General features: G+C 42.9%; 1 protein-coding gene across 1 annotated transcript in view; it reads right to left on the reverse strand.

Annotated features, from left to right (window-relative positions):
* Positions 1-3,201: 3,201 nt before the first annotated feature.
* Positions 3,202-19,528, reverse strand: part of SLC44A1 (solute carrier family 44 member 1) — a 134,474-nt gene continuing 118,147 nt past the window's right edge. The window contains exons 14-16 of the mRNA XM_073542684.1: positions 15,199-15,435; positions 11,476-11,550; positions 3,202-4,654 (exon numbers count right to left, since the gene is read on the reverse strand). Coding sequence (XP_073398785.1) covers positions 4,631-4,654; positions 11,476-11,550; positions 15,199-15,435 — 336 coding nt within the window. The 3' untranslated portion in view covers positions 3,202-4,630. The remainder of the gene's footprint in view (positions 4,655-11,475; positions 11,551-15,198; positions 15,436-19,528) is intronic.

Raw genomic sequence — 19,528 nt, forward strand, 5'->3', positions numbered from 1 at the left:
GAACCTCTCTCCTTGAAGTTCTTGATGATGCGATAGATTGTTGACTGAGGTGCAATTTTTCTAGCTGCGATACTCTTCCCTGTTAGGCCATTTTTGTGCAGTGCAATGATGACTGCACGTGTTTCTTTAGCGGTAACCATGGTTAACAGAAGAGAAACAATGATGCCAAGCACCAGCCTCCTTTTAAAGTGTCCAGTGGTGTCATTCTTACTTAATCATGACAGATTGATCTCCAGCCCTGTCCTCATCAACACCCACACCTGTGTTAATGAAGCAATCACTGAAACGATGTTAGCTGGTCCTTTTAAGGCAGGGCTGCAATGATGTTGAAATGTGTTTTGGGGGATAAAGTTCATTTTCTAGGCAAATATTGACTTTGCAAGTAATTGCTGTTAAGCTGATCACTCTTTATAACATTCTGGAGTACATGCAAATTGCCATTAGAAAAAATGAAGCAGTAGACTTTGTAAAAATTAAAATTTGTGTCATTCTCTAAACTTTTGGCCATGACTGTACAGAAAGGGCAGCACTGCCTCACTACAGAGCATGTACATAAATGGCAGCACCGCCTCACTACTGAGCATGTACAGAAAGTACAGCACCGCCTCACTACTGAGCATGTCAGAAAGGGCAGCACAGTTTCATCTCAACTAAATGCCCAGATCATTAGATCAGGAACAGACATTTATAGGACATTTCATAACTTTCCCAAATTCTTACAAAAACATTTACAGCACATCAGGAGTCGGTCCATTTTATACCAATTCCACCACAATGGACATCAACTCTGACTCCACAGCCCTGCGTGCAACAAAGACTTCTGAATGAGGACTAGTAGTGACCTTCAGTGCCTCTTTAGTGTAAAAATGCCCCTGAGTGGGGTGGGGGTAAATATAAGTCACAGGACCCCATAGCAAAAATTCCATAACGGTGCAGTCACAAAAGGACATACGTCCCAACTTTTCAAGACTCGGAGAGGGATATGTATTAAGGCACTTAGTTATTTTGCCGCTTCAGAAATCCCTTCCATGGACCCCATAGAGTACGGTGCACCTAAAATGCCCACACACGGTATGGTGTCCACATATTATTACAACTTATGATTGCACCACAAACCCCAATGCCCCACAGCACCCCATACCCACACAGCTTGAAATCCAACAAAGCTTACAATTTAGATTGATGTCTACCACAGCCCCCTATAGAATATGATGGTCTTCACACAGCACCCATAGGGCATGATGGTCCAGCACGGCCTCACTACTGAGCATGTACATAAAGTGCAGCACAGATTAATCTCAACTAAAAGCCAAGATCCTTAGGTCAGGAACAGAACAGACATTTATAGGACATTTCATAACTTTCCCAAATTCTTCTGAAAACATTTACAGTACATCCTGCATTGTACTGCTGTACCCAATTAATAGTATATTTTAGGAGTCTGTCTATTTTATACCATTTTATACCGACTCCGATCAAAATGGACAGACTGACTCCACAGCACTGATGGCTACACCAATCATGGTGCTCAGTGGCTCTGTAATTAGACAGCATGAGTCACTGAGCCCAGTGATTGGCTGCCGAAGTGTTGTTGTGACATCATCACTGCTGCGTGTTAACAATCACCTGTGTGCGATGAGAAAGCGCTGGACACACGGAGGAGTATCTGCTCAATTTGTTATGCAACACCTCTCTGGATAATAAAAAAAAATAAAAATTGAGAAACTCCTTTAAAACCTCCACTCAGTATTGATCATGGGAGTATTTAGGAGGGAAGAAATTTTACGAACTGACTTGTTGCAGTGGTGGCATCCCATTACAGCAGGGTTCCCCAACTCCAGTCCTCAAGGCCCACCAACGGGTCATGTTTTCAGGATTTCCTTAGTATTGCACAGGTGATAATTGCATCACCTGTACAATACTAAGGAAATCCTGAAAACATGACCTGTTGGTGGGCCTTGAGGACTGGAGTTGGGGAACCCTGCATTACAGGACCACGCTCAAATGAAGTGAGCTCTTTAGAACGACCCATTCTTCTACAAATGTTAGTAAATGCTGACTGTGTATGCTTTACTTAATATACCTGTGGCTTTGCAGCTAAATGAAAAATCTGATTTCAATAATTAAAAGGGAGTCTTGTCATACTCCAATATGCCTTTTCTACAAATCAAAGAGCCATAAAGGCAACTCAACTCAGCCCCCATAAAATCCACACTTTTAAACTTTAATAAATTTGAGTCAACTATATAACTGTTGCTTCAGTTGTGCAGAAAACAATCAAATACGGAAATTAGGATGTTCAGTGCATCAGCCCAATGCACCTTTCCACCCACTGGATTTTTGCATGTTGCCATCTTCCTCTGTTCTAAAGAGAATTGTATGGGCACACAGCACTCTCTCCTGCGGCCACTCCATTACACTTCCAGGAGTGATACTTTAACATCAATTTGAGAGAATGTGCCACAGGTTTACTGCGACAGAGGAGCCAGAAGACCGCAGCGTCTGATTTCTCCTACTCCTGCACTGGTTAGAAGCACTTCGTCTTCGTATTAAATGGTGTATATTTCTTTGGGCAGTGCAGGGGTTAATCTGCTCTGTTGAGAGCTCCTGGAGCTAAGGGTCAGCTGTGCACTGTTGGCCACTCCCATCTCCTACACAAACTAGACCCTTGCTAGCACTCATTGTCAAAGTAGCTTTTGCTGCATGGCTGGAGGAGGTTGTTGGTGGTTATTTGAATAGGCGGTCGGTAAATTTATATGTCACTGTTGCTAGGTTTTCAGTGTGTAATAATTCACTTTTTCTTCTACTTTAGTTTAACCCCATCCTCCACTCCCTCGATGCATACCACGGTTATATGTGTGTGTATATTTGTATGTTTGGTATTTTTCATTATCCTTGTTCATATTACCTTGCTAGTCTGGTTGGTCTATTACGTTACACTACTACTCCCCTCTTCCCTGGGTAGGGGAAGGGTACAGACTGAGGGTGGATTCAGGAGCTAAGGCAAGGTACGTGGCCCCGGCATCTTCACCATCAGAACCTGGGAAACAGAGTGAGCTAGGGAGGACAAAACCTGTGTGTATTTGGTTGGCCTCAATTCAAAATTTAACCAAACCAGTGTTACTTTTTCACCTTATTCATGAACACCTAAAAACACAGAATATTTAATAAATTAATGCTTAGTACCAGCAGAAAAATGAAGACAGTTAAAGCATTTTTATTTATTTTTTTGTTGTTTTCCTACAAAAGTCATTAAAAACAAGACATCTTAAAGAAAAGACATATTCCAATGTATATTTTCCAAAATAAATGCCACTGTCAAAGATGAAGTATCCTGAACAGAAAATAAACATCACACCCCTTGGGCTCCGGATTGATTCATCATTTTCAGCAGTGATACTTCCCCCTTTTTTGAGAGAACTACAGAAATCCAGCAAAAATAAGACTTACAGACTCTTCCAACATTATAAATATAGAAACAATTAAAGGCCATTTCTTTTAAAGCTTTTACAGACCACTCAAAAGAAACAGGCCATTGACCATTAATAAAAAAAAAAATGCCATTGATTGGCGATATAGTCCCAAATTCAGTTTACAGTAGAGAAACTGCCACCAAGAAGTATTGCTAAATGAGCCCTGTTCGGTGTGAGAATGTATCCCCTTGATGACGCCATGTTATGGAGCTGCTGTCCGTTCTTCTGGAGCAAGAACATTATTACAGATGCCACAAAACCGTGTACGCAAGTTGTTTTACACCTCTTGTGATGGCATAACTGTTTCTGCATAGACACTCACCAGCAAACCAGTTGTCTGGTAAGGTGACAACCGCAATGAAATAACCTGAGCTCTGCTGTGAATAGCAGTACTAGAATGAAATCAATAAACCAGAACATGTACAGTAATTGTAAGAGCAGGAAGTAAACGGCAAAAACAGCAGGCAACTCACTTTCAAAATTGGAGACCTTGAAGTAGATCTGTCTTTTGTACATAGAAGAAACAAGCAGAGCATAATTCTTGCTGCAAAGCCTCTAACCTCTTAGACTGCTGAGTCTACACTTTTTACAGACGCCCAGCATATGTCAACCTGTACCATAGTTATCAAGACTAAGGTTACATTTAGTGCAAATTGCAGAAGTGTACAGAAATGTCAGAGCAAGGGATGGAAATCGTTGAAGCAACGAAAAACATGAAAAATATATATCTGCATTTATTCCCTCATCAGGTCCAAGAAGTGTCACAATATGTTAAAACAATGGTATAAAAACGGAAAAAAGAATAGGAACCCTATGTTTTCCTGTATTACATTGATATTGTATTATAGAAGCATGGGCGCCGATGTAAAGTTTGCCTCTTGTACATTAAAGCATGAAACCTGACTCAAAATAAAGAGGGGAAAGATCTACTTTTGTTTGGAAATATGGTCTCCTTTCAAGTTTAGTAGATTGGCCTTTATCATATGCTGCACTAGGAACACAATAGGAATGTATGGCGATGACGCTGCTGGCAGCAACTCATAAGGTACATGAAGCAAATGATACATGTAAACAGGAGAGCTATTAACCCTGCTTCTATTTTGGCTGCTTGTGTTAGTTTTGGAATGTCAATGGGGTCCGATATTGCTTGGCTAGATTCAAGCTGAACTTGTTCCCGAAGCCTAGAAAACAAAGTCATATAAGGGTGATCTTAGATGCAAATCAGCGGAGGACACAACACACAGCAATCCACAGATACAATGAGAACATGTCTAGCAAGTAGAAAATATAGAAACTGTCACATACAAGACATGCAAAATCCAAATAGTCTCTTCAGAGAGGAAGAGGTCTACAATTCTAAAAGCCAAAACCAGAATCTCAATTTGCAGGCACTGTGTTTCGGGGTACTGCCCCTCATCAGTGCAAAGTATGAGATCTGGTTTGGCTGTGGGAGACGCATCTTGCCGGGATCCTTGCGGAGAGTGTCATATCTTTTAAGCAGCAAAGCTACTCTGAGAAATAATTATTTCCCAGAGGAGCATTACAACTTAAAACTCTCCTCATCTGGGCATGCTTGACATGTAAAATCCAGACACATTGGTAAGCTTGGAATGCTGACAACCAGTTACTAAAACCTATGAACGAATGGAAAAATGTCATCTTTACAAGTAAAGATGAAATGGGGCTAGGGGGACTTCAGATTTATTTTTGGATATTGGAAATGGATTTATACATTATCAACCATGAGACACTGTAAACTCCAGTAAAAAGTAAATAAGGGAAAATACCGATATAAGTAGAATACAGTTGTGGCCAAAAGTATTGACACCCCTGCAATTCTGTCAGATAATACTCAGTTTCTTCCTGAAAAAGATTGCAAACACATTCTTTGGTATTATCTTCATTTAATTTGTCTTAAATGAAAAAACACAAGAGAGAATGAACAAAACATTGATAATTTCACACAAAACTCCAAAAAATGGGCCAGACAAAAGTATTGGCACCCTCGGCCTAATACTTGGTTGCACAACCTTTAGCCAAAATAACTGCGACCAACCGCTTCTGGCAACCATCAATGAGTTTCTTACAATGCTCTGCTGGAATTTTAGACCATTCTTCTTTGGCAAACTGCTCCAGGTCCCTGATATTTGAAGGGTGCCTTCTCCAAACTGCCATTTTTAGATCTCTCACAGGTGTTCTATGAGATTCAGGTCTGGACTCATTGCTGGCCACCTTAGAAGTCTCCAGTGCTTTCTCTCAAACCATTTTCTAGTGCTTTTTGAAGTGTGTTTTGGGTCATTGTCCTGCTGGAAGACCCATGACTTCTGAGGGAGACCCAGCTTTCTCACACTGGGCTCTACATTATGCTGCAAAATTTGTTGGTAGTCTTCAGACTTCATAATGCCATGCACACGGTCAAGCAGTCCAGTGCCAGAGGCAGCAAAGCAACCCCAAAACATCAGGGAACCTCAGCCATGTTTGACTGTAGGGACCGTGTTCTTTTCTTTGAATGCCTCTTTTTTTCTCCTGTAAACTCTATGTTGATGCCTTTGCCCAAAAAGCTCTACTTTTGTCTCATCTGACCAGAGAACATTCTTCCAAAACATTTTAGGCTTTTTCAGGTAAGTTTTGGCAAACTCCAGCCTGACTTTTTTATGTCTCGGGGTAAGAAGTGGGGTTTTCTACCATACAGACCCTTTACATTCAGACGCCGACGGATAGTACGGGTTGACACTGTTGTACCCACGGACTGCAGGGCAGCTTGAACTTGTTTGGATGTTAGTCGAGGTTCTTTATCCAACATCTGCACAATCTTGCGTTGAAATCTCGTGTCAATTTTTCTTTTCTATTCACATCTAGGGAGGTTAGCCACAGTGCCATGGGCTTTAAACTTCTTGATGACACTGCGCACGGTACACAGGAACACTCAGGTCTTTGGAGATGGACTTGTAGCCTTGAGATTGCTCATGCTTCCTCACAATTTGGTTTCTCAAGTCCTCAGACAGTTCTTTGGTCTTCTTTCTTTTCTCCATGCTCAATGTGGTACACACAAGGACACAGGTTGAGTCAACTTTAATCCATGTCAACTGGCTGCAAGTGTGATTTAGTTATTGGCAACACCTGTTAGGTGCCACAGGTAAGTTACAGGTGCTGTTAATTACACAAATTAGAGAAGCATCACATGATTTTTCGAGCAGTGTCAATACTTTTGTCCACCCTCTTTTTTATGTTTGGTGTGGAATTATATCCAATTTGGCTTTAGGACAATTCTTTTTGTGTTTTTTCATTGAAGACAAATTAAATGAAGATAATAATACCAAAGAATTTGTGTTTGCAATCATTTTCAGGAAGAAACTGAGTATTATCTGACAGGATTGCAGGGGGTGTCAATACTTTTGGTCACAACTGTAGTTGCCAGGCTCTTCACATTGTAGTGGCAGAAGTGTGCACTGACCAGTCACGTCACCCCCCTGCTGCTAGTCCTCCACTCTTACAGAATGGACATTTGCATACAACTAAAGAAACTGCAGCAGTGACCTCCCCCTCTTTTTCTCTTGATTTACTATAGTACCGATGATGGATTTTTTTGTGAAAATAGGTTGAGAGCCTTCTATTAGGAAAATGGGACTAGATATTTTCCATAATATGATATACGTTTCATGTATTCACATGTACAACTGATTTGAGTAAAACAAAAAAAGTCCCCAACTTCTGTGTTCTGATGCCTCACCCTGCTCAAGTGCTAAAGACTTAGGCCCCAACCCATCAAAGCAATTTTGGCAGAATTCTGGCATACGTTGATTTAAAAATGTTGAGGTTTTGGGCACTTTCACATTACGGTGCTTTCTACCCACCGCACCAAAATGGGCGGAACTGAGGAGGGATGGGGGTGCAATATCACAGCTCATATTATGATGAACTGCGGTGTTCCTTATGTCAGAAATCAGAGCCTGGAGTAAGATTTGTAGCAAGGCACGCAGAGGTTTTCAGGCGTCTGATTCAAACACGCCATCTCATCCAGACTGGCAAGAAAATTGCCGGTCTTGATGAATTGGGGCCCATGTCTAAGTTCTTGCTAGGTTTCAGTGTAAACTGAAAAAAAGGTGTGGTTGAGATTAACGGCATGTAGAGTATTCCATGCACCAACTGCTAATAATGTGCTAATGACACAGATTCATAGACCAAAGAGATAGATGGAGTTTGGAAAAAGGTCTTCTAGAAATGGCCAGTCTTGTCTATGGGCCACGTCTGATACTGCAGTGCAGTCTGATTCAATTTGTGTGTATTAGTATCGCTCTCCCAACAAGCTGCATATGTTTGTACCAAAAACCCTATGTTCTCCATTAATCGGCACTTCTCAGTAGTTTTACCTCAGAACATAATTCCGTTGTGCACTAGTATAAAACTAGCAGGGAACTCCAGATCAGAGAAAGTTTGAGGGCAATTAGACTTCAGTGATTACAGGGGTTATTTCATACTCTTAAATGGATAACATTTCAGTGTGCTTGTAAAAACAAGCAACTTTGCAATTTACCCATTATTAAAAATTCTCTCTTTTCTCAAGAATAGGAGGAATATTTAATTCCTTACTGCTTGTTGACTAGGTTACTGACATCACACACCGCTATTCCACTCCCTGCTGAAGATGTTTTAAAGGTGACCAATAAAGGTTGAATTTTAATTCTGGTGAGTGCCACCCTTTCTTCTCTTGCATGGACGTTTAGTGCTGTTGTATTGAAGGTGGGCACCTGAAGATCAGGGTATGTTTGCCTGCAGCGTATGTGGATACCATTAGTGCGTATTGTCATGGGATGCTTAATGGCAGTGCTCATCACTTTGCACTTTGTTGGACTTTATATTTAATTCTTTACTGCTTGCTGACTAGGTTACTGGCCATGTATGCAGTCTATCGACAGTGGCCGTTTTCGAGGCAAGGAGCATATGCTTGAAAGGGCTTCTCTAAATCTGGCTAGAACCGGTCAGATTCAGTGTCACTGATTCTACAGAGGCAAAGCATCAGAGAGTGCTCAGTTCAGGTCAGCAAATCTTTGGTGCCGCCAGGCTGAACTGTTAATCTACAGAAGTGCAGTGTCCCCAGACAAGCAGGAAGCTGGGAGGCACAGGAGCAGTGTGCCGCTGAAAACTAAAGAAGAGTACAAACGTTTAAGGCCAAAAGTAAAATTTTATTAATGGTCTAAAATTGGATTGGCTGAGCTTCTGACCGATAGTCATTAACTAAAAATTTTTAGGTGAAAAACATCTTTAGAATGTATTTTTTCATTTTGTTTTACAAATGTTGAAACTCTGATCAAATATTGATCTATTCTTGATAACCAGCCTTGCTAAAGCTGACAGCAGAGGGTTGCAGCCGGCAGCTATCAGTTTTGCCTGGCTGGTTATCAAAAATAATAAATTATTTATAGCGCAGATGCTGGTTTATGAATACTCCCATCACCTGCTCTGGCTGTTATTAGCGGCATCAGGCGTAGGATGATGAGAGTAGTAGTCCCATCAGCCGATGCCTGTGACAGTGTGTAAACATTTTACCTTCGGTCACAGCTGCGGGCTCACGCTGTCATCAGACATCGTGGGAGCCGCAGCTATCTGACCAGCGGTAATGATCTTACCGCCGATTAGAGGCAGTGTTTGATGCGCTGTCATGCACATGATAGCATGTGAAACGCTGGATGTTCGAGTCCCCCGTTCATATGAATGGGGGTTCAGGTACTGTTCAGGCAACAGAACCAAACTTTTTTTTTTTTTAACTGTTCGGTTGAACCCGCCGGACGCGAACAAGGGGTTCACCCATCACTATCCAAGATAATAATCGTTCATGCACTTCTAAGTGGAACTTCCCATAAAATGTTTGTAGAAACACTAGCTTGACTTTCGCATTGTAGGTAAATGCTTTACATTCACTCCTGTTGAAAGCGGCATATTACACATATTGCTATAGCGCACAAAGAAGAACTCACAAAGTGGAAGCCAAGAAGACATTGATGGTCACAACATAAGACAGGCAGCTGAATATTGGAATCACTTCTCTTTGGGAATGTAGCATGTTAACATAAGAAAAGCTGCTCGTTTTAACAAAGTCATAAGCAATTCAGATATCCCAGATCCTGACAAATAGCATACAGACACTGACCTTTTATTTGGCATTAGTGCAGTATACAGACGAGCACCACTAAAGTTTAGGCTCAGTTCACACGAATGTTTGACTTTTGTTTTCATTGAATTACTAGGACAATTTTAAAAACAATGAAGGATTTTGATTTTTTTTTTTTTGCAGGGTAGAAGAGTGTAACATTACTGCTACGAACCAAAAAGTTGTGAAAAAAAACAAAAAAATATGGCAGCACACACTAGTTTATGTGTTGGAGGAAGATTGCCCATTCAAGTCTATGTTCTGTGCAGAAAATAAAAATCTGATTCTTTAGGCTAGTTTCACACTAGCGCTTTTGAGCGCAGCGACGGCCTGCGCACGGCCGCCGCTAAGCCCCACCCCCTGCCGCGCCTCCGCCGGTAGCTCCGCCTACCGGCGCATGACGCTGCATGCATCCTGCGTCCTTTATCTTTATCACTGGATAACCTGCTGCAGTTTGGCTGCGCTCGGCGCACCGTCAAAAAGGCTCATACTGTGCACGGCCTGCGCCCCCAGTGATAAAGATAGGGGACGCAGGACGCATGCAGCGCCATGTGCCAGTAGGCGGAGCTACCGGCGGAGGTGCGGCAGGGGGTGGGGCTTAGCGGCGGCCGTGCGCAGGCCGTCGCTGCGCTCCAAAGCGCTAGTGTGAAACTAGCCTTATTGAGCCAAAATAGGTCATTAAATTTTTATGAATACATTGCAATTCTTTAATATAGAAAACTGTATTCAGTCTGGTATATTTTTTAATAACTGGATTGCATGTGGATGACAAATGGAAGAAAAAAAATCATCTGAGTTTCATCCAGATTATTTATAAGCTCATGTGAATTTAGCCTAATGGTGTGAAGCCCTTTAACATGAACACAGCCTTTCAGGTGAACAGAAATAAATGTCTAGCCAGAATTGATGTTAGTAAAGCTTTTGCAAAATATATTAAAATTGGTTACATACAAAACACAGAAGCAAGCCAGTGTACATGATGTTATGGATTTGACAAGCTGAAAGAAAAAGCACAGTTTTGCAGAAATCATGCAAGAATAAAATAGGTTAGCTTACTAAAATACTGGTCCCATCAAGGACAACTTCTGCAAGGACTTTGTATGTTTTCCCATATTTGTGTGGGTTTGTTTCAGGCACTCCGGTTTCCTCCCACAATCCAAAGACATACTGATAGGGAATTTAGATTGTGAGCCCCGATGGGGACAGTGCTGATAAAGTCTGTAAAGCGCTGTGGTATTAATGGCATTATATAAAACAAACAACAAAAGGTAACTACAAACTTTAGACGTAAAGCATTCATGTCTTTTAAGTGTGAAGACACGTCTTATCTTCCACAGGGAAAAAAATTATCACACGTTTTGTGGAAGTCCTACATGCCCAATTCCGTCACCCTCCCAATTTGCAGGTGCAAGGGAATCAGGACCTGCCCAGTATCATTTAATAGCCAGCATGTCTCCCATTTTCTGGCCAAAGAATTTGCAATGCATAAGCCAATCTTAAGAAACATCAGGACAAACGAGTCCTTCATTGTTTCATATACATGGCCATACCCATTATCGTAATGGAAATGTTACCGCTATAAGAGGATGTACACACTATTCACCTATAAGTCCTCTCACAGAGAAGAGGCCATAACAATTTCTTTCAGCTTGCCTTTACAGGGGATGGTCTCAGCTGCGATATACACTCTGCCAGCCAGCTGATGGGCAGGCAGATGAGCAGGAAAAGAAGAACATCTTGTGTGACACAGACAACAAATAAGTCACCAGATGAAGCCCAGTCAGTGAAGAGAGACAGTGGCAGGAAGGAAAAGTGAAACTCTTGGAGCATGGTCATCTCCTTGCCTGCACCTACCATCGGTTTAAGTTCCCTGCCCTCTGCTCCACCACCTGATTCTTTCATTGCTCTTCTACTGTTTTCCACGAATTCCTGTAAAGACACATTGCTCATTCCCATTACAGTGCAAAAGAATATCAGAAACAACAAGACGGAGCTAGGCAAATCGGAATAAATGCTAAATTATATACACTGCTCAGAAAAATAAAAGGAATACTAAAATACCACATGCTAGATATCACTGAAAGAAATAATCCAGTTGCAAATCTTTATTACATAGTGGAATGCGTTGAGAACAATAAAACATAAAAATGATCAATGTAAATCAAAATTAAATCCCATGGAGGTCTAGATTTGGAATGATACTCAAAATCTAAGAGGAAAATCAAATTACACGCTGATCCAACTTCAGTGGAAATTCCGACTCAAGACAAGGAAATGAGGCTTAGTAGTGTGTGTTGCCTCCACGACCTCCCTACAACGACTAGGCATGCACCTGATGAGGCGGCGGATGTTCTTCTGAGGGATCTCCTCCCACAACTGGATTAAAGCATAAGTCAACTCCTGGACAGTCTGCGGTCTGAGGTGTAACGTGTCATTGGTAGACGGAACGAGACATGATGTCCCAGATGTGCTCGATTGGATTCAAGTCTGGGGAACGGGAAAGTCTGTCCATAGCATCAATACCTTCATCATGGAGCAACTGCTGACACACTTCAGCCACATAAGGCCTAGCATTGTCATGCATCAGAAGAAACCCAAGGCCCAGTACATCTGCATATGGTCTCATAATGGGTCTAAGGATCTCAACCTGGTACCTAATGGCAGTCAAGGTACCTCCTCTGTCTAGCACATGGAGGGCTGTGCAGCCCTCCAAAGAAATGCCTCCCCTCACCATTACTGAACGTTCTCCATGGTGTCTTCGTATATGTACCTACCTACTGTCAATGTAATGCCTTTATGCATCTGTATCTGTACTTGTTCCTGCCTTGCTGCTGTAATGCTCTGAATATCCCCATGGTGGGACGATTAAAGGATTATCTTAAGGGTACCGTTACACCTAGCGATGCACCAGCGATCCCGACCAGCGATATGACGCGGTCAGGATCGCTGGTGCATCGCTAGGTGGTCGCTAGTGAGCTGCCACACAGGCAGATCTCACCAGCGACATCGCTGGGGACAGGGATTGCTACTTACCTGTCAGACGAGGCGATCCTGCGTCCTCCCGCCCGGCTCCACGCCACAGGAAGTGACCGACGAGGAATGGTCCAGGAGCTTCTCGCGCGATCAGCGATAACCAGCGGCGGGAGCCGGTCGGAGGTAAGTATCACATGCAGCGATATCGCTAGCAATATCGCTGCAACGTCAAAAAAACATTGACTTTACAGCGATATTGCTAGCGATATCGCAGTGTGTAAAAGGGGCTTAACTCTTGTCACGTCTGTCACATGTGCTCAGTGTGAATTTGCTCACATCCGAGAAGAGCACAGGGCACCAATGTCAAATCTGCCAATATTGGGGTTCTCTGGAAAATACCAATCGCCCTGCATGGTGTTGGGCTGTTGACCCAGGACCAACTTGTGGACATTGGGCCCTCATACCACCCTCATGGAATCGGTTTAGACATTTTGAGCAGACACATGGATGTTAGTGGCCTGATGGAGGTAAATTTTGCAGGGCTCTGGCACTGCGCCTCCTGTTCTTCCTTGTACAAAGGAGGAGGTAGCGGTCCTTCTACTCTGTTGATGCCCTCCTACAGCCCCTTTCACATCTCCTGGTATCTGCTTCATGCTATCGTCACTGTGCAGACAGACAGAGCTACCTTTCTTGCCACAGCTCGCATTGATGTGCCATACTGGATAAGCTGCACTACCTGAGCAACTTCTGTGGGTTGCAGACACCGCCTCATGTTACTGTACCTCTAGGGATGAGACCAATAAAAAAAAGTGCAAAAGTGATCAAAACAGCATCCAAAAATGATGAGAACAGAGAAATGGTCTGTGGCCTCCCCCTGCAGAACCACTCCTTTATCATTTCTACCTGTTGTCTGTTCCATTTGCACAACAGCAGGAGAAATTGATTCACAATATTTGTTGCTCCATAACTGGACAGGTTGATTTTACAGAAGTATGATTAACTTGGAGATACATTGTGTTGTTTAAGTGTTCCCTTTAATTTTTTGAGCAGTGTACAATAAGTTCAAATCTCCCACATAAGTTTCTGACTATTGTGATCTATCCATGTGGTTGATGTAAAGCATAGCTCTAAATGTGGCTTACAGAAGACAGCCACCCCTATAATCATGTGCAGAAAATACATTTCCTTTAAAAAGGAATCTGTCACCCTCAAAATGGCAATTAAACTAATTAAATATTTATATATGGGATTTTGCCTCTATTTAAATCATACTAGGCATTTATAATTAAAAATTAAATGTTATGCAAATGAGGGCGCTTTGGTGCACCCTTGGCGTGGCTATTGTCTTACAGCACAGTCACACCCTCCTATTGATATAATAAAGCTAGTATATTATAGAGATTGACAGCGAACTCTGTCAAATCATTTCACGTGTCTATGCACTGACACTGTATGAACGTAGTTGATGCACTCACCATGTCAGTCTGAGCATGCAAACAATATGGCTGCAGGCGCAATCTGCTGGTTTATGCAAGCAGATAGCAGCTCCATGTAAGAATGCCATCTCCTCATCACTGAGGCCGCTTACTACATTCCCGACAGCAGCCGCAGACAGGTAGGAGCCAAGTGTCAATGCGCGCCCGAAGCCATACAGAGTGCACAGACACGTAAATTACTATTACAGTATTCGCTTTCAGTATCAGTGACATGTCCATCATCGGAAAGTGATGGCTTTATTATGGAAATAGGAGGGTGTGACAGTGTACAGAAGTGCCCTTATTTGAATATTAAAAAACTTGATTCTTAAAGGGAATCTGTCACCCTTTTTATGCCCTGTCAGTTGCCGGCACCGACATTCTGTAATGCTGTAGATAAGCCCTCGATGTAACCTGAAAGATAAGAAAAACACGTTAGATTATACTTACCGGAGGGGGCGGTTCGGTCTGATGCGTGTCGCGGTCTGGCTCCTCCCATCTTCATACAATGCCATCCTCTTCTTCCCCTTCCTGTAGTAGCTTCAGCGCAGGCGCACTGCTCTACCCTGTTGAGGGCAGAGCAGAGTCCTGCAGTGCGCAGGCGCTGGGAGAGGTCTGGCGCCTGCACACTGCAGTATTCTGCTTTGCCCTCAACAGGGCAGTGTGCATGCACCGGAGCAACTACAGGAAGAAAGGAAGAGGACGGCATCGTATGAAGATGGGAAGAGCCGGACCGTGACACCCATCGGCCGGACCGCCTCCTCCGTTGAGTATAATCTAACGGGTTTTCCTTATCTTTCAGGTTACATCGGGGGCTTATCTACAGCATTACAGAATGCTGTAGATAAGCCCCTGATGTCGATGCCGGCAGCTGATAGGGCATAAAAAGGTGACAGATTCCCTTTAAAGCTGGAGTGATATCACAAATCTAAGTTCCCTACCGCTAGTAACATTTATCTCAGGTTCCTCCGCATATATTGCTAGAATTTACCACTATACAAATCATATACAGATCCAACATCTGAGCGGCAACCATGAGTTTCAACCTGTATAAAATATTATGAAAGGACCTTAATTATTATATGACCATTTTTAATGCCATAAGTACTGCAAAGAAGTAAAAACTTACCATTAGAACCTTGTCCATGAAGAATTCTTTCCCTGGACTGCCATCATTGTATTTTGTGTCAATAGCAAAACACAAGAACAAGACGTCTACCACCATTTCATAGATGGAGAGAAAGCAGTGTGCGACCAGAAAGGCGAACAGGCAGACAATAATGAGCGGCAATACCCATACTGTGTAGTCTCTCTGGTAGTTGAGCAGCAGAATACCCGCCAGGCCAGTGGCGCTCACAATCAATATCTACAGCCAGAAGAAAGAAGAAAAAGGTTATCAGGCAGATAAACCACATGGCGGGTCATTCCGGAAATAACCTTCCATTATTCATTCATGTGCACCACTTGGCATAGTTCTGAATAAGTAGTCTTAAATATTCTGATACAACCACGAGACCAAGACATGGAACAAATAGTGCACCGTTGGCAATACTGTGTTGTGTCACCTGACTGTTTCACTGCATATATCCGTCTTGGAACCAAAACTTGAAGGCAAAAAAAGGTCAAATATAAAAATGTTTTTTTATTCCGCTTAGAATATAACTGCGCAGAATGAGGTTTTGTGACCTTTAAAATACATAGAGGTGCGTTAAAAGTCACCAGCAAAGGGCACAAACATAATGAAATCTGCAGCAACAAATGACATATTTGCTTCAATTAATGCATTTTACCGCCGCTGGGTTCTGAATGTGAGCGTTGGGAATATGGAAATACATACACACTTGGCCAATATCACATTGATTTACTACTGAGGCTATCGCATTTGTCAACTCGCTTCTTTAAAAGGGAACAGTGGACCATTTGACAAATGTCAGTGTCAGTTCATGGCAGACTGGTTTACTGATCATTTGTGATTCATGCACCGTGCAAAGAAAAACAGAAAATGCCTTTCCTTGGTTTCAGTCTTCGAAGAGGACAACATCATTTATCAGAGAAGGAGCTTTTGTCACAATGCCTTTTTCAGCAGATGACATCCAAATATACAGCTCAGACACAGTTATTGGTGGATGAGCCAGAACGTGACAACTGGAATATTTCCTGTGATTGTGGTAGTCTAGAAACGTGCGGCACCTCCTTATATGCACAAGACGCCTTTTTCTGAGAGACTGATGACCGATAAGTGCTACTGCGCCATCTTGACGAAGACAATTTTTTTTCCTCCCGCTAACGAGGTGGCACCTGCGCAGTAGCATCTATCGCATTCAGAATTACACTACTGCGCAGGCGCCATTTTGAGGAACAACTTTATTTTCTCAGCAAATGTATATATTATCTCTCTATATAAAAATGAATGTGTGTGTGTGTGTGTGTGTGTGTGTGTGTGTGTGTGTGTGTATCACCAACCAATCACGAAGCATCTTTCATTTCACCAGAGCTGTTTAAAAGAAGCTGAACTCTGATTGGTTGCTATGAGCAACAGTTTTCCCACTCCAGAAAACACCTCAGCAGAGACTGACATGGTGAGAGAAATCTAGCATCCCTGGGAACATAAGCTCCCAGCCATTGCCTGCCCCCAGAAAGGAGCAGAGAGCACGACAGAAATGAATCCGCCCCCTTCTGTGCCCATATACACATCACACATCCTCCATCCAATAGGCACATCTTCCCTCTTAAAGGGATCATTGGTATGAAAGTCAGGGCAAATCCATTCAGCGCTTTGGTTCTAACCCCAGGCCTCTCTTAAAGGGATCCCCGGTATGAAAGTTAGGGTAATTCCATTCAGCGTTCTGGTTCTGACACCAGGCTCTCTTAAAGGGATCCCCGGTATGGAAGTCAGGGCAATTGCCTTCAAATGCTCTGGTACTGACCCCAGGCTCTCTTAAAGGGATCTCCTGTATGGAAGTGAGGGCAAATCCACTCTGAGCTTTGGTACAGACCCCAGGCCTCTCTTAAAGGGATCTCCGGTATGGAAGTTAGGGTAAATCCCTCAGTGCTCTGATTCTCACCCCAGGCTTCTATTAAAGGGATCCCTGGTATGGAAGTTAGGGCCATTCCATTCAGAACTCTGGTTCTGACCCCAGGCTGATGGGATGATATGGGATATTAGGGGTAGTAGTCCGGTGGCTATGGCTGATGGGATGATGTAGGATATTATAGTAAATGTGGCTATGCGGCGTGGGCGGGGCTATACACTCAGCTTTATATATATATATATATATATATATATATATATATATATACACACACACACACACACACACACACACATACACATATAGATATATATATATATAGTCATTATGATTTGTTAGAACTAACCGTAGTTAGTTACTATGCCCGGGCAGCGCCGGGCTCTTCAGCTAGTTACTAATTAAAATGAAAATATGGCTGTTATGGATCCGATCATTCTACACCGCCGGCACATGCATGATGAATGTAATTTATTTTTTCAAACAATAACATATACAGTATGTAAACTAGGGGGCCGGTCACTGAGGGATCAGTGACCTGTCAGCAGTCTTCATTATGAATAGCTAAGCAGAGCACCACATGAAGTCCCCCCCACAGGCCGCCCCGGAGCACAAGCATATCATTAACTCAAAACTGAAAATAAAGATCAACAACCACAAGACGGATTTCAACAACTAAAGTATCACTTTAATCAGTATGACGGCGCCGACCTGACACTGTAGCTTTCTGAGCACAATCCTGCTGACAGGATTCCTTTAAGAGGAAATGATTCTACTGAAAGCTGCAACTTGGTGAATGTTCTAAGAGGAAATAACTACCAGCTGTGAGGGAGTATAAGAAGTAGGAAACGGTAATATCTGGACACAAGAAGAAGTTCGTAGTCTGTTCCGCTATCGACTGCTGCGATCGTCTCCCGTGGGTCAGGGGCTCCGTTGATGCCAACAGAAACTTAAACTTGACATGCGTCCTCGGATGCACATCCAGCTGAAGTGTATTGCAGAGCACAGGCATATCTAGTCCGTACGCCACAATACATGCTGCCGACTAATCAGAAGCCAGTAGCTGTTGTCAGCGTGCATGTGACAGGGTGCATGGCAGTAATGTCACACACTCCTGTCGCACGCTGAAGCCAGCTGCCAGCTTCACAAAAGGACACAAGTGGCAGGGGACCGAAGGAAAGGTGAGTATTTATGTTTTAAAAACCAGTGGCCATACTAGTACATGGATGACTGTGGGGATGCATTCTATTTTCTGGATGACAGTGGCGGTGTATTCTATTTTCTGGATGACTGGGGGGTGCATTCTATGGATAACTGGGGGAGCATTCTACTTTATGGATGACTATATGGTGTATTCTACTTTATGGATGACCATGTATGTAAAAATGTATAGTTTCACAATTTACCGGTCTCTTATTTGGGCATATTATGGAACTATGAAAGATTAAATACTAGGAGACAAGTGACAAACGCTGCAGGATGGGTGAACAGATCTAGAGGTCATTCCTGCACTGAGCATAAGTATACGGAATTATCAGTCCTTGGATGTACGTACTGCTGCTGATGGCATCACCGCTCAGCGGGAAGCTTAGATGGAGATTTCACACGTTCACAGCTGGAATTAAGTCTATCAGATAGAAAGCCTTTCCAGACACTGAACTTCGTACTGGAAACACGATAACTTGCTTGCAAAACACAAACATAAAAAGGGAATATTTTATCCTAAAATTACCTCAATCAAGGTTTATTTTTTTGTAAAAAACAATAGCCCTTGTATTAATAAACTTTCCTGAAATTTTCTCTCTGGACACAAAGGCTAATAAAGAGAACCTGTCAGCAAGATTTAGTAAGGTAAAGTAAAGACATGGCTGTAAAGGCCCCGTCACATTAAGCGATCTCGGTAGCAAGATCGCTGCTGAGTCACAACTTTTGTGACGTAACAGCGATCTCACCAGCGAGATCGCTGTGTGTGACAGCGATCAGCGAGCGGCCCCCCTGCCGGTATCGCTGATCGCTGGAAGAAATCTCTGGACATTTCTTTGGTCGCTGGTCTCCCGCTGGCCAGCACGCATCGCTGTGTGTGACAGGCGGGAGACCAGCGATCAGGTGTAAAAAATAATAAAAAAAAAATAAAAAATATAGTTTATTCTCACCTTCCGACGTCCTGTTCAGCCATCCTGCCTCTCTCCACGCAACGGTCCCAGTGATCCTTTGCACGAATGACCGCGAGACTTTGTTATCCCTCGAGACCGTGACATCTCGTGGTCATTCTCGCAAAGGATCACTGGGACCGGAGCGTGGAGAGAGGCAGGATGGCTAAACGGGACGTCGGAAGGTGAGAATAACTATATTTTTTATTTTGATACTATTTTCTACAGCGATGCCGGGCGCTCGGCATCGCTGTGCTGATCGCTGGTGAAGCTGTCTGTG

Source organism: Dendrobates tinctorius, unplaced genomic scaffold (assembly GCF_039654945.1).
Source record: "Dendrobates tinctorius isolate UK_male_01 unplaced genomic scaffold, ASM3965494v1 ptg000128l, whole genome shotgun sequence".
NCBI classification, from domain to species: domain Eukaryota; kingdom Metazoa; phylum Chordata; class Amphibia; order Anura; family Dendrobatidae; genus Dendrobates; species Dendrobates tinctorius.